This window comes from Oreochromis aureus, linkage group 11 (assembly GCF_013358895.1).
Source record: "Oreochromis aureus strain Israel breed Guangdong linkage group 11, ZZ_aureus, whole genome shotgun sequence".
In the NCBI taxonomy this organism is placed as follows: Eukaryota; Metazoa; Chordata; class Actinopteri; order Cichliformes; family Cichlidae; genus Oreochromis; species Oreochromis aureus.
In genome coordinates, this window is record NC_052952.1 from 16,683,048 (window position 1) to 16,698,246 (window position 15,199).

General features: G+C 37.8%; 2 protein-coding genes across 3 annotated transcripts in view; both read left to right on the top strand.

Moving 5' to 3' along the window:
- Positions 1-15,199, top strand: part of LOC120442609 (sialic acid-binding Ig-like lectin 12) — a 119,456-nt gene that overhangs the window by 42,332 nt on the left and 61,925 nt on the right. The gene's annotated exons all lie outside the window — the stretch shown is intronic.
- Positions 6,080-14,345, top strand: LOC120442608 (myelin-associated glycoprotein-like). 2 transcript variants are annotated; one of them, XM_039619428.1, is made up of 9 exons: positions 6,080-6,240; positions 7,326-7,375; positions 8,439-8,508; positions 8,622-9,017; positions 9,113-9,403; positions 9,577-9,676; positions 9,786-9,821; positions 10,317-10,331; positions 13,812-14,345. In XM_039619428.1, exons 3-8 carry the CDS (start codon positions 8,463-8,465, stop codon positions 10,327-10,329), a joined length of 882 nt encoding a protein of 293 aa, XP_039475362.1. In that variant the 5' UTR covers positions 6,080-6,240; positions 7,326-7,375; positions 8,439-8,462; the 3' UTR covers positions 10,330-10,331; positions 13,812-14,345. The 2 variants fall into 2 exon arrangements, with proteins under 2 accessions (XP_039475362.1, XP_039475360.1); XM_039619426.1 differs by lacking the exon at positions 13,812-14,345 and adding an exon at positions 11,050-13,149 and having other exon boundaries at positions 6,081-6,240.

The window sequence follows — 15,199 nt, forward strand, 5'->3', positions numbered from 1 at the left end:
TTTAGGCTACGTTCACACTGCAGGCGAAAGCGCATCAAATCCGATTTTTTCGCCCCTATGCGACCCATATCCGATCATGGTATGACAGTGTGAACGGCACAAATCCGATATTTTCAAACCGATCTGGGTCACTTTCGTATGTGGTACTGAATCCGATACGTATCCGATGTTTTAGAAAGCGACTGCTGTGTGAACGGTCAAGTCGCATTAAATCCGTCTTTTACGTCACTGACACAAGACAGACGCCAATTATCAGCGCCGGAGAAGCTCCCGATAGGACATCGCGAACGATTTCTTACCATCCGGTGAAACTGTTGGGAAGACAATGCTGGAGAAATGTGAACATTTTATTTTTACTGTATTTTCTGCAGATTCTGACAGAAATCTGCAACTATCCTTTGAAGCACCGCTCCTCTAAAACAGCAAAAAGGATCATTATTAGGTTATCTACATTATTATGTAAATAACAAAATAACTTAAAGCAAAAATCTGGAAACATAAAGTCCGAAGTCTTTATATTAAGGGCAATCAGTCAAACAATATTGTTTGCTCTGGGTCTAAACAGAGCGCGTTGTGTGTGACATCTTCTTTTGCGCATGCGGGCCGCTTTGAGCGTTCACACTAGAGCGCGTTTGATGTCGCATTTTATGTGTAGTGTGAACAAGCAGACAAAAAAATCGGATTTGATCAAAAAATCGGAATTGAGCATTAAGACCTGCAGTGTGAACGTAGCCTTAGTTATCTTCATCATTGGCCCTGGTCATGTCTCCGTATCTACTCTGTGCCCTGTCTCTATGGTTGTCTGGTCTTCCTGTTATTCACATGTCTGTGTTTACTCCTTCCCTCTGTGTTTATGTGTCTGGAATCTGGGTCTATCTCTGTTTGTGTCCTGTCTCCTTTTGGTAGTCTATTGTCCTGTGTGCATTGTGTTTCAATTCTGTTGCCCTAGTCTTGTTATTGTGATCTAATTCACCTGTGTTGCCTGGTGTGTTCTATCTCCTAATAACTAATAACTAACTAATAACTAATGATTATTTAAGTCCTTAGTTTCCTTCTTTCTTTTTTGCAACCTCTCTATAGGTGTCTGTCCTGTCTGTTTGGTGGTTTCCTGTGTATTTCCTTAGTTAGCATTTCCAAGAATATGTCCAATTCTCATGGTAGTTTGCCTTTTTTGCCGTGTTATCTGCCTTTTTGCTTTGCCAAAAGCCAGATCACATGAAGACCCATTCAACAGCTCATTTGGAAGTACTGACATCTGCTGGTTATTCAATGTACAGCAGCCCTGCTGTGATATTACAAGTGGGCTACATGCCAGTCGATATATAAACATAAAGATGTACCAAATTGCAGAATACCCATATGATGTCCTGAATAAGCCTATCTGTGTTTGATTAAAGATGTATGTTATCATTGTGACATACTGTGCCAAAATGCTCCTTTGTCACTTGCCACATTGCAATTTTGGGGGGTTTCACATAGTTTTACTATAGTGAGTTGTCATGTTTTCAACTTTTGTCAGCAGCATGTTTTGACAAAGGAAATTCACATTAATACATTGACTTTATAGTCAGAATTATCTTGACAGTCATTTACTGCATATAAAAGATGTCTTGATGACTGATTTATTACCTTTCATGAGGGAAAGTTTTAAAGTTCTGTATTTCAAAGCTGTAACAATATGAGATTTGCATTTATTTGTAAAGTTATTTTAGAAAATCCAAAGAAAATATGCAATACATAATTGTGTTAGCTGAATTCATGTAGAACTTTTGTTATCTAACATGCGTTATTAGTCTAAGTCATCATATAGGTAATTATACAGCAATATCATACAGGGATTAGTGTGCTCAACTGGCCAACAAACTTGCCTGACCTGAACCCCATAGAGAATTTATGGAGCATTGCCAAGAGAAAGATGAGACATGAGACGGAACAATGCAGAAGAGCTGAAGGCTGCTATTGATGCATCCTGGTCTTCCATAACACCTCAGCCGTGCCACAGGCTGATAGCATCCATACCATGCCGCACTGAGGCAGTAATTCATGCAAAGGGGACCCAAACCAAGTACTGAGTACATATGTATGATTATACTTTTCAGAGGTCTGACATTTCTCTATTTAAAATCCTTGTTTTATTGATTTAGAGACTAGATTAGATTAGATTAGATTAGATAAAACTTTATTAATCCCTCGGGTGGATTCCTCTGGGAAATTCTGTTTCCAGTAGCACAGCACCGACAGAAGTTGCAAAAGAATGTAAGCAGAAACAGAAATATACCATATATACACATATACACATATATATAAACACAGAGGCATATATAAATACAGAGTATATAATCGTGATAAATAGGATAATAGGAATGACCAGGGAATTGCACATTTCAACTATTTTGAGTCTATTGCACTGCTGAATATGAAAAAATATGGCACAGTGAAAAGGGCACTGCAGATTAGTTGTTCCCGCCCTCCTTTGTCCCCCTGTTTCTCCTCCCTCTCCCCTCCAGCGAGGAGTTAAACAGTTTAATGGCGCGTGGGACAAAGGAGTTTTTAAGTCTGTTGGTCCTTGACTTTGGGAGAAGCAACCTGTCACTGAACAGACTCCTCTGGTTGTTTATGACCGTGTGCAGATGATGCCCAGCATTGTCCATAATGTCCAACAGTTTCTTTGTTATTATTTTATTTTTTGCTTTTAAATTAAACACAACATGCTTATACAGATTCAACTGAGGACAATTACTACATTTAGCGTTTGTGAACTTATAAGCATGAAAAAAAAAGAAGGAGAAGGAAGAAAAAATTATAACAATATTAACTAAATAAGGAGTAAAATAACATAAGAAAATTCACGCGGAGTGTGAGGCACTAATTATGATCAGTTAATTTTTAAGAATTCTAGAAATGGCTGCCAAGTCATACAAAAACTCGCCAGTTTCCCCTTTCTATCAAATCTTATCTGTTCCACCCTGGCCCCAGACACCATCTCATTAAGCCACCTTTTAAAACACGGGGCCGAAGAAGACCGCTACTGTAAAAGAATAAGTTTCTTTGCAGCTAGCATACCCATTGTAATTATCTGTTTTTGTGAAAAGGAAAAAGATTTGATTGATGCAAATGATCCAAGTATAGTCAGTGTACCATCAAGTGGTACTTTTTTTCCTAAATTGGTTTGAAAACCACGTAAAAATATGGCTCAAAAAAGCTTTCAAGACAGGGAAATGCAAAAATAGATGTGCCAGGGAACCTTCACCGATATTACATCTATCACATAAGGGGGATACAGAATTATAGATCCGGTTAAGTTTAAGTTTAGAAAAATGTAATCTGTGAATGACTTTAAACTGGATTAATTTATATCTGGCATTTCTTGAGCCTTTCTGAATATTGGACAAACAGTTTGACCACTGGTCCTCAGACAGAGGGACACCAAGGTCTTCAGCCCATGTATTCTTAATTCGATCAGAATCAACTGGGATTGTAAAGCACTTGACAAACTGAGATATCAGATGTTTAAAATCTGCTTTCCGAATTATATCCAAGTAAGTATGACTTAGTGGCTTCAGTGGAAAGTCTGAAAAGTTTCGTTGAACAAAATTCCTTATTTGAAGATAACGAAAAAAATGTGATTGAGGTAACTGAAACTTTTGTTGAAGTTAAACGAAAGACACAAATTTGTCATCTATATGTAAGTCCTCAATGCATTTCAGTCCCTTTCCCCCCATTCTAAAAACACCCTATCCATTTTACCTGGTTTAAACAAGTAGTTATGTATTATTGGCATTCTAACTGAAAAGTCAGGTAGTTTAAGAGATTTCCTAATTTGACTTAATATCTTTAAGGAGTGTTTGACAACAAAATTACGACTGATCGAATTATTAGAAGAACCCATGTTAGAAAACAATAAGACCGGTAATGAGGCTTCAGATACTGTTGCTGCCTCTACCTGGAACCAGATCGGAAGCTTAGCATAACAATAATCAGTAGGCGAACCCCACTGCCAGTGCAATACAGCTCTTGAATTTGCTGCCCAGTAATAATGTTCAAACACAGGAGACCTAACCCCCACTGGAAGTATTTTTTGAAGATGAGCCTTGGATATCCGAGGGGGTTTTCCTGCCCAAATGAATGAAAGAATCAATGAATCAAGCTGCTTAAAAAATTTAAATGGCAAATAAATAGGAAGGTTTTGAAAAAGATATAAAAATTGTGGCAAAGACACCATTCTAACTGCATTTATTCGACCAATCAAAGACAGAGGAAGCAGTTTCCATTTTCTAATATCGTCTTTGAGCTTGTCCAGCATTTCCAAGAAATTCAATTTATAGAGGAGTTTGGGATTTTTAGAGATCTTAAGGCCAAGGTAGGTAAAAGATGTAGTCACTAATTTGAATGGGAGTGAGCTGAGAAACTTTGGGCATAGATTATCTGTTATTGGCATATATTCAGATTTGTCCCAATTGATCATATATCCTGATAATTTCCCAAAGTGTTTAATGCAATTTAAAAGATTAGGGAATGAAATTTCTGGTTCGGAAAGGCAGATCAGTAAATCATCTGCATACATATTAACAAGACTTTCAACATTCCCAAATTTAACTCCTGTATACCTGGGTGGTTTCTTATGTTAATGGCAAGGCTCCAGAGCTATATCAAAAGAAGCGGTGAGAGGGGATCCCCTGTCTCACTCCACGTTGTAACTGGGGAGGATTTATCTGTGTTAGTGAGAATGCAGGACACCGGACACAGATAAATCATTTTTAATCCAATCCCTAAAATATTCCCCAAAACCAAATTGTTTTAGAGTCTCAAATATATAAGGCCATTCAATCTGATCAAACGCATTTTGGGCATCCAGAGAAAGTAATGCTGTTTTAGCCTCTTTTCCATAACCTGAGCAACAGTTTCTTTAATGTCCTCTTCTCTGCCACTGTCACCAGTGTCCAGCTTCATGCCAACCGCAGAGCCACAGTCTGCTTTGGCCTTTTTTATACAGGTGCTGCGTGTTGCATGACCAGTCCAGTTTGTTGTCCACCCACAGCCCGAGGTACTTGTATGTGTTGACCACCTCCACCTCCTCTCCCTCTATCTGAACCGGCAGTGGACATTGTCTGGACCTCCCGAAGTTCACAACCAGTTCCTTGGTCTTTGAGGTGTTGATTTCACGTAATATTCTAATTTTCTGTGATTTTGAATTTGGGGTTTTCATAAGCTGTCAGCTGTAATCATCGAAATTATAACAAATAAAGGCGTGAAATACCTCGCTTTGCATGTAATGAGTCTATATCATATATTAGTTTCACCTTTTGAGTTGAATTACTGAAATAAATGAACTTTTCCCTAGGGTTAGGGTTAGGAATTCAGACATATGTAATCCATATTACACTTGCCGAATCTTACATAGGAATTTGTGTTAAAAGTGGATTTCCATTTAATATTCATATTCAACATCAGTCATCTAATTATATAAACACTTATCCACTCAGCGTTTTGTTGGGGAGTGAACAGATGGACCGGTCTCCATTCTATCATGGTCAAATTTGAATTTGGTTCAGTCATACAAATGGAAACTAAAATCAAACTAGCATTTCTGAGTAAAAATAAATAGATGACTGAGTATATTCAAGGCCTTCTTTGACTTCATTTTTCCCTTTTATACCACATATTTTAAAGGTTTTAGTGAAGTTACATTGTCATGGTGAGATAAAGTTTCAGCAGGTGTAAATATATGTGTGTGTGTGTGTGTGTGTGTGTGTGTGTGTGTGTTATAAACGTCAATAGCAGGCCCTTTCTTAAAGTATAAAATAGGGTTTGAATTCAAGTTATAGCAGACTGTTGGCACTGTGAAATGAAATGCAGCCTCCCTTTGTCAGACAGCTTAAAACAGGAATTGTACACGCCAAGTTCACCCAAAACATTGTGATTACTGTGGACCATGCATCCATAGCAACCACCACAGCAATGTCTTTAAGAGCTGGAACCCCCCTGTGTAATGTTATAAAATAGAGTCTGCCAAACAGAATCTTGTATAGGGCCGCAAAAAAGTTAGAAACGGCCCTGTCCCATTTCCAGTGAAGGATTTTTTGTATCCGCCATTTTATCCTGATTATGTTTTTGTATGTTAGTAAGACTGCTGTCCTTCTTTCTAGGATTCCAGTGAAGTGGGTGGTTCCAGCTGGAAGGATTGAAAATCCTCCTGAAAGAGTCACAGATTTGCAGAGAAAAGCAACTGAGTAGAAGCAGGTAAAACAGTACTGTAATGACAATAGAATAGATCAGAGTATGAACTGTGGGACGGTAGCTTTGCGTTTAAGTTTTGTGCTTAGGTTAAAAGTGACCACCTCGATCATGAGCAGTAGCGGTCTGTCGTGATGAAGCGAGAGTTGAGCCGAAAGGCGACACTTTGTAGACTGCCTCCAGCCCTGCCTCGGGCCGGACATGGTAATCTGGCATTTTCCCGGTGGACATACGCACTTTGGGGCTAATGGACCGACCAGGAAGCACTGGCAGCAGCCCGTTTCTTCATTTTCATTACTGACACTGGATTGCCCAATCAAATTTCTTACAAAAAAAAAGTAGGAAAAAGTTTAGTTTGGAAGAAGTGGCAAAACGATGGAGAGAAAGGTTTAGTGCGTATTAGGGAATATATTTCACGTCACTGCGAGCCGATTTAAGCCTAAACAGTAACACATGATACACATTCCTGTTCGTTTATTGATCACCAGGGGATGTTGCATAAAAAGAGATCAAAGAGGCACAATCGTGTGCCATAGTCAGGGGTTAAAGTCGGTTTTGTTTGTTTGTTTGTTGCGGTTTCGGTAATTCAGCATCCGCACTCCGCTGATTTGCACACCTGTGATTTTTAACTTAAATTTATACTTGATTTTTAATTTCAGTTTCATTCTCGTGTCTTTTCGGAAATTGCACAGCAATACGCATTTCACTGCATGTCGTACTGTGTATGATCGTCTATGTGACAAATAAAATTTGCATTTGAATTTGAGCTAGCGCTAAAAAGAGTAGCGAACATAAAAAAGGGACGTTAAAGTCAAAGGATGTTTAAGATGCAGGTAACTTAAAATGCAACGTTTCAGCCCAACAAACATCAGCAAACACACCAACTGTGTGTGTGCTATGGTCCCTGGGTCGTTTCCACAGTGTTTGTTGTTAATGGAGTTTTGAGTCTTGTTTATTCATTATTATGTTGTTTGTGTTATGTTTACTAGTTCTGCTTGCTTGTGCTTTTAGTTTATCGGTATTTGTATTTTAGGTTGTCTTGGTTGTTAATTGGTCCCGTTCATGTCTTTATTTTGTCTGTTTCCTTAAAGGTAAGGACTCCTCGGTGGGATCTGATAAACTGGAAATTTCAAGCTTACATGTAAGTCCTCATGTTTATAAATCAGATATCGGGTCTGTACATGTGACATTATGTTTTTCATATTGTGAAACCTGCTGCAAAACAAACTGAGTTAAACTAACTGTGTCAGTTAAAGATTCCATGAAAATGATCTGCAGGTAATGCAGGATAAACAGGTTAGTATGCTGCACTGTGATGGATTTAAAGTAAAAAAAAAAAAAAGATGAAAAAAAAAAAACAGTCTGTGACTGGTGCACAGTGCCAGTCTAGTATAAAAAGTATACTGTCAGTGTGGAAAATGGAAATCAGGCAGGACAACTAAAGAAACATTGGCTTACATCTGGTTGAATTCAGGTGTATAAATCCACAAAGAGCAGCAGGTCGGCTGATCACAGCCTCTACGTTATGAAAATCTACTGGAGTACTCAAAAGAAATTATTGTAAGTTATGCTGAAGAACTATTGCTGAGAACTACTTAAAGAGATTTTAAGAAAGCTTGCCTAAGAGAGTTCAGGCTGTGTTGGAGAATAAAGATGGTCATACCAAATATCGACTTTGTTACAATTATAAAACTTTGTTTTTGCCTTACTTTTTGTAATTCAATTTTTATTTGTATATTTCAATAAACCACTATTTATTTCCCATTTTCCTGGTAACATGAAATGAATGGTGGCCCAACACTTTTGCACAGTATTGTAGCCTATGTAATTTGCCAAGAAATTCGCTGGCTCTGGCATGAGCTTCTCTCTATTTTTTTAAGTCACTGTAATGAAGCCTGAGATATTGATTGGGGACTTTAGGAACCCCTGATACTTTTCTTGCAGTACGATGGCAAAGACATTAAAGGTAAATATACAGGGAACCTGACAAATGAGAGATTTGCTGCTTTCAGAGACAAATAGTGCAGGCAAAATATAAACTGCAATATAATAGTCCATATGAGAATATTAATTATGCCTGTTGATTATAAATATATTTTTAAAGTTGTCTAACTTCTAAAACTGTGTTGTAATTTCCATGTATTGAAGTGATTTTGATGCATTTATTTATTTATTTGTATTTTTTTCATGGAAAAATCCTGCAGTGTTTTGCGAGACCCTCAAGAAACATGGACAACGAAACAAAGTTTATGATAACTTGTATGCTTTTTACAGGTAACATAATGAGTCACCTGTTGGTTTACAATTGCTTTACAAACACTGTATACCTTTATAAGAAATGACAGAGAAGTCATTATTATGGTGCCATTCCCTTAATTCTCTTTCAGTCATCTGTAGCTCCGTGTCCAGTGATGAATGGAAGGCCACTGTTGTAAAAAGCATTGATGCTCTGGTTACATCCTGTGTTGTGGTACCATGTTCATTCTTCCATACTGGAGGAAACCTGCCCTCCTCCAGACTCAGAGGAATCTGGCATGAAAAAGATGGCATAAAAAAAACCATCTATCATGAGGATCCTACACTGATTAAGGACAGCTTTAAGGAAAGAACAAAGATGTTGGGACGTCTGGGCCAGAACAACTGCACCTTAGAAATAACTGGAGTTAAAGATTATGACTACGGTCCTTTCTGTTTCCGGGTTGAACTAGTGCGAACAGAAAACAATGACCCCACCAAGGACATGTTCTCCTTTGTTGAAGACTGTGTCGAGTTGAACATGCTCAGTATGTCACCAACTTTACATGACTTCAAACATCTATACCAGTTTTCAGTTATATGACTTTGCCTCTTACTTTATGTCTGCCTTTTTCATTTTCAGCTGAGCCTCCAAAGCCTGCAGTGATTAAACTTCAGACAGCCACTAAAGGAGAGCCCTACACTGTCACCTGTTCAGTCATCCACACCTGCCCCACTCATGTTCCTAAACTCACATGGAATCTGGATAGTACAAAGGTCACTGTGCATCATAAAGATATTAAACAAGGAAACTGGGAGACACAGTCCATCCTGACATTTATTCCTGAGGAGGATGACAACAGAGAGATAACCTGCACTGCTGAATTTAATGGAGGCCTGAAATCATCTTTTACTTTCACACTCCATGTAAAACGTGAGATCCTTTCAGTAGTTTACTTCCAATATATTTTTTAACCCTAAACTTTGCATGATTAAGAAAATGTTAATATCACTATGAAAAGTATGTTTAGATGAATGTTGTCTGTATTCTAAAGAAACAACAACAACAAAAAAACCCAAACAAATACCAACTCTGTCTCTTTCCAGGTATTGAGAACTATAATCACATCATCATTCCTGCTGTAGTAGGGATTGGTACAGCTCTGCTCTTTGGCATCCCCTGCATTTTAATGGCAAATAAATACAAGTGAGTCATTTTATAGAGAATCAAGCTTTCTGTTAATAAGGAGGAGACATTTATACTCTCATCAGTTCTACAGTACACTTCTTGATATATGTATATTTTTCTGTTTAAGGAACCGTATTGCAGAGCTTCAAAATCAAGAAGGAACGTAAGTAGAAAAATATTTTGGATCAGATGCATTTGGTTTCTGAGCCTGTCATCATATATGATAACAATATAATGATTGTTTTTATCACAGCATGTGGAACAGGCTTTCCAGATTATCTATTCTTTTTAAATTTACAGTTTGGTGCATTAAATCTGCTTGTATTTTGCGTGTATTTTGTTTTGTTTTATTTTGTTTTTTGTTTGTTTATTTGTTTAGTTTTTAATCCAAAATCTTTGGAATTGTACATCCACACAGGTCTTTGAGATTACATTTCTGGTTAAATCACTTTAAGTCATTCTGATTAAAGGCCAAAGGGCGTTTTAAGTTTTTGGTACTACACTTGCTTCATAGATGGGCTAACTTTTCGTGCACAAATGCCTCAATTGTCTAACAGTGATTTCATGTTTTTTTTATGTTGAGTTTTGTTGGTGGTTTAGATATTACATTTAAAATTATATCTTATTTTCTGTTCTTGTTTTTCTGTGGTTTCATCAGGGGAAGACACTGAAGGTGAGATGAAAAATGAATGCTGCTTAAATATCCACATTATGTTATTGCTTCTCTCGAATTTCCAGTTGTAGCTCTTGTCAGCATTATCTACATTCACAATGTTATCATACTCTACATATTTTTAAACATTAGAAAAATTAAATACAAGTAAAAAAAAGTCAGATTGAATAAGTTGTGTTAGATTTTCAGGAGTCCTTAAAAATTAAATACAAGCATCAGCAGATCTGAAGCATTACAAGCCTATAGCCTATATTGTAGTCAGCTCCCTCCTCCCCTACAAAACCGTCACTTTATCTATTTTAATTCTACATGTCTGCTACCTAGCTGCAAAAACATCTGCACCATAGTTCCTCATGTCTAGATTTACGATCCAAAATTCTTTTCCTGTTGTTCTCTTTCAGCAGTGCAAACGTAGGCGATGCTCTCTGCAACTCTGCACAAAGCTTCCTGTTCTGCACAGTTTCAGTCTGGCTAAGCAATAACCTATGACACAGTTTATAACTGAAAAGTGGCCTTTTAATATACTGGCCTGCATAAGACAAAATAAGCAGAAAATAAGTACTAGGAAATATATTTTCCCTTAACACTTCCAATTTTGAAGTTTTCCAGCCTATTGTGTGTTCTCACCTATTCCTGTTACTTTCTGTTTCTGTCCTTTGTTTCTTTGCTTCAATTTAAAATCATATATACTTCAAACCTGTATTTTCTTATTTTTCAGGCAATGAAATGAAATCAAGGGGACCAAAGTCAAATGGTTACATCCTTTTTTTTCCATTCGCTTGCAAAACACAAAAATTGAATATGAAAAAGTATCAAAATATAAAGAGGGGAATGGCTTTTTTTTCAACAGTTAGCCTCTAACATTTTTTAATCAACTAATATGATGCTTTCTCTTTGTTTTCATACTTTAAAGGTTGCACTATTGTGTTTCCCAGAAATGTTAACTGCGCATGTAGCAATGCGAGCCCACCACTTCCTGTTTTCTAAATCGATTTATCAATACTGTAAAACTGTTTTTGAACATTTAATCTTCACTTATGCTGAGACTGAATTTATTGCTGCTTATTGCTTGAACGGCAAAGACCTTCAGTATTCAGTAAAATTTTAACTTTAACTTTTAACTTACAACTGCATAATATTCGACAGCGAATAAGTTAACTTTTTCATTCAAATAGATTGTGAATACAGTGTGTGTTGCATGTTACTGTTAAATTGAGGAGGAGATCAAATAACAAGATATCTGCTCTGTTATACACATATGTGTAGCTCTTAACTGTGATTTAAGAACACGTCACAAAGGTCATAAAGCTTCATTTATATATTATTAAAGATATTTAAAGATACAATATATGAATATACACAAAATGTTTGAATGAATTGTTTGTTTGTCTCACTCATATTTTATTATTCGTAAATGGTAAATGGACAATATAAGCACTTTATACACCCATTGACACAAGCATTTTCTTCTATGCTTAAGTGCTTTCTGTCTAGCATTCACACACGTTAATACTTCATTTGATTAATGGCTATTATGAGGGGAAAAATTATGTGTAGTGATTAATTTTTGGTTAATTGGTGCTACCTGTGTACACACCCTCTGCAGATGGCTTATGATAACACCTGCTGTATATTCTGAGTGACACCATTACTTGAGCATTGTGAAGCTTTAAGTTTTATAAACACTGTTTATATTTTGTAACATGTTTTATAAATGTATGTTATGAACACATTTTTATAAAACCGTAATCTACTTTCCCAACATGTTGAGTCTGTTCATTTGGATGTAGCGTTTTCAGTGGGAGAAAAATGTTGTCACTCATCCAAGTGCCTTCTTTAGTCTCAGCTGGCTGCAGGGAGATTCCCCAACCCTTAAAAACAATATATTTGCATAATGACTGAAACTAGCACCACTGACAAACAATTGTCTTAGGTCAGTTTCATGACCATCAATACGCAAATTGTCATAACCCCCTGACCAATGATCATCGATCAATGGTCAACGGTCGCATGACTAAAAAATCATCTTAAAATGGGCCAAGTGTATGCCTATCTTACGATGGTGAAAGACGTACCCTTAGGCCCCCTCCTTGATTCAGAGATGGTCTTTCCCTTTTCCTTGACTCCTTGCTCAAACCAGTGTCCATTCCTGTGCTGCTTTGCACAGCTGTTGCCATGTCCCCTTTCACTGTCCCATGAGGGCTCCATCATCTCTCCGGCCAGGCGCTCTTGTTGGTCTTTGGTGGCCAAAAGACTCACTCTGATTGGTCAATGGCAGACTACTTCCAGGGCATGAACTCTCACGGGTGAGACTATTCATTGGCTGTGTCCAAATTCAGGGGCTGCATCCTTGCTGCAAAGACCGGAAGTGTAAAGCAGTTTCTGTTGCCTACTTACTTGAGGGTGGTAGCAAGGAAACACTGAAGGGAGCCACTGAGTTAGTCTCTGTAAGAAAAGTGAGCAACTGAAGGGTGGACAGATAGATGTGTTGAATAAGTCTTTGAAAGAGAATATCTGGAGAAGAGAAGCCAGCTAGTAGGCAACAGGCAAGACCAATGGATGCACAGGAACAGCACAGGGGATTGCAAATGTATGCACTGGGATAATATGAGAAGACACTAGCGCTACAAAAGAACCTGATAACCACACTGGAGTGGAGAAAATGAGAAATCTTAGCGATAACAGGAGTCTCAAACTGCAGTCCTCGAGGGCCGGTGTTCTGAGACTTTTCCATGTGTCCTTGTTGCAACAGACCTGAATACAATTAGTAGGTCATTAGCAAGTGTATAGAACTTGACTGCATGCTGAAGTGGCAACCCCTAACCTACTCAAGTAAATTTAAGTAAATGTAGGTGTTTAGAAAAATGTACTTCTGAAAGTACTTTTATTGCACCATGTTCATTCACTCATGAGCTGCTTTAACATGAATCAGCAGTAGTCCTTTATTGATACCTGTGCTAATATATGCTAAACTATCTGCTTATACACTGAAAACATGGCTGTGGTATGCTATCAGTAAATGCCGTCGGTGTTTACTGATAGCAAACCGTGATATGGAGATGACTGATTATAATATTTCTGGTGATACTCAAAAGGTCTCATCAAGTCCTGATTTAATTCGATTTATGCTGTTATCAGTGTTTGCAATGATAGCATGGCTGTGGTGTCATATCAATGTATGCTCTCGGTGTTTGCTGATATCAAACTGTGGTATGAGGACCACTGTTGGTAATCTTTGTAGTGATACTCAGAAGGTCTATCTTCTAAAGTCCTTTTTTTTTCTTTTTTTTTAGACCTGGTTTAATTCTGGTATAGAACCAGTTGAATATTTGTATATAATCCCTGCAGCTGTCAGACTCTCTAACAGGGGTCACCAGCCTTTTTTAAAACTGAGAGCTAGATAAAATTGTGAACAGTTTGGTTCATCTTTAGTTATATGATAATAACAATTCTATCTTGATATGCTATGTCTTATCACAGGTTAATTTTCAAAAAAGGCCTGGGTCGTGTAGCAGCCAACAACTCCTCCAGAGAGGCTGTCCTGGTGAGGGAGAAGTTCATGGCCCACTTCTCGGCGGAGGGAGCAGCATCTTGGCAGCCAAAAGAATAGCCCATTTGAAGTCCCAGCAACTTCCCCACAACAGCTCTGAGCCACCCACAAACCTCTAAAGAGCGTTCCTGCCTTTTTTTTAAATGTTCTTAATAAATGGAGCTTGCCTCCAAAAGAAAATAACCTCTCTTTATTCTCTTAAATAATTGGTCTTCACTATGTTCCTATATATTAGTATATTTTGTCATTAGTATAATATGAAATGCTTTGTTTTATTCTTTGCTTCGAGCCCTGTGTACAGGAGCTGCATGCTAAAAGATCTTTTGTTAAAAGAGTTGGCGTAATAAGCATATGCTTCAGCCAATACCTTTTCTTTAGCCTTGTCTCGTGCTTTCTTGCTTTGTGGTAATCTTTATTCTGTATTCACTGAGATATTTGAATCAAATCAAATCAAATGAAATAAATTCTACATATGTCAAGTTGTGTGCCAATATTTGCTGTGTAGTGGAACTGAGACATTAGTCATTACAAAAAATTATTTCAAATAATATTAAAATTCTCAAACAGAATAACATTAAACATAAATATATAAAATATAACTATTTACAGAGAGACAGGAATAAAAAGGACCCACCTTAAAGTGGAAGAGCCTCAGGGAGAAGGAGGAGAAAAATAAGAACATTGTTTCTGCCCTGGAGAGCCTGCTGCCTCATCAGAAAACTACTGATTTCTAGGGTCCAATGTTTCCAAATTTAACACAGCTGTGCTGTTTTCAAAAACTAATTCATAAATTTGAAATTTGACAAATTCTCTCGTCTGAGGCGGCATGCTCTCCAGAGCAGGAACAAGGCTGAGGAGGAGATGCTCCGTTGGAGACTGGCGTGGCCTCTTCAGGGACTCCAGGATGGCCAGCTCCACTGCCGATGGACCGTCCTGGGACCAGTCCCTCGTCCACCTTGGAGCTGTCCTCCTCTGTGGGCCTGTAAAACACAGCACAAAACAACACAAAGAAATGAGAAGGCTGCTACTAGATTTTCATTTTCAACATTGAGAAAAACAGGATATAATCAGATTGGTTGTAGATATTTAGTAAAGGTAATCGCAAGGGAATTCAAGTGAGTAAAAAGCTATCAGTGCTTGCTGTACATCTGTTGCTACAATTACATACCTGTGGGTGCAGCAGCAGGAGCTGAGGGACCAGGGACTGGGGAGCCAGAAGAAGCAACAGGGGATGGCTCTGCTGCAGAATCAGTTGGCTCTGTCAAGACAATATTGAATGTTAACAGGTTGAAAACAATAGTCATAGAGAAAGTATATA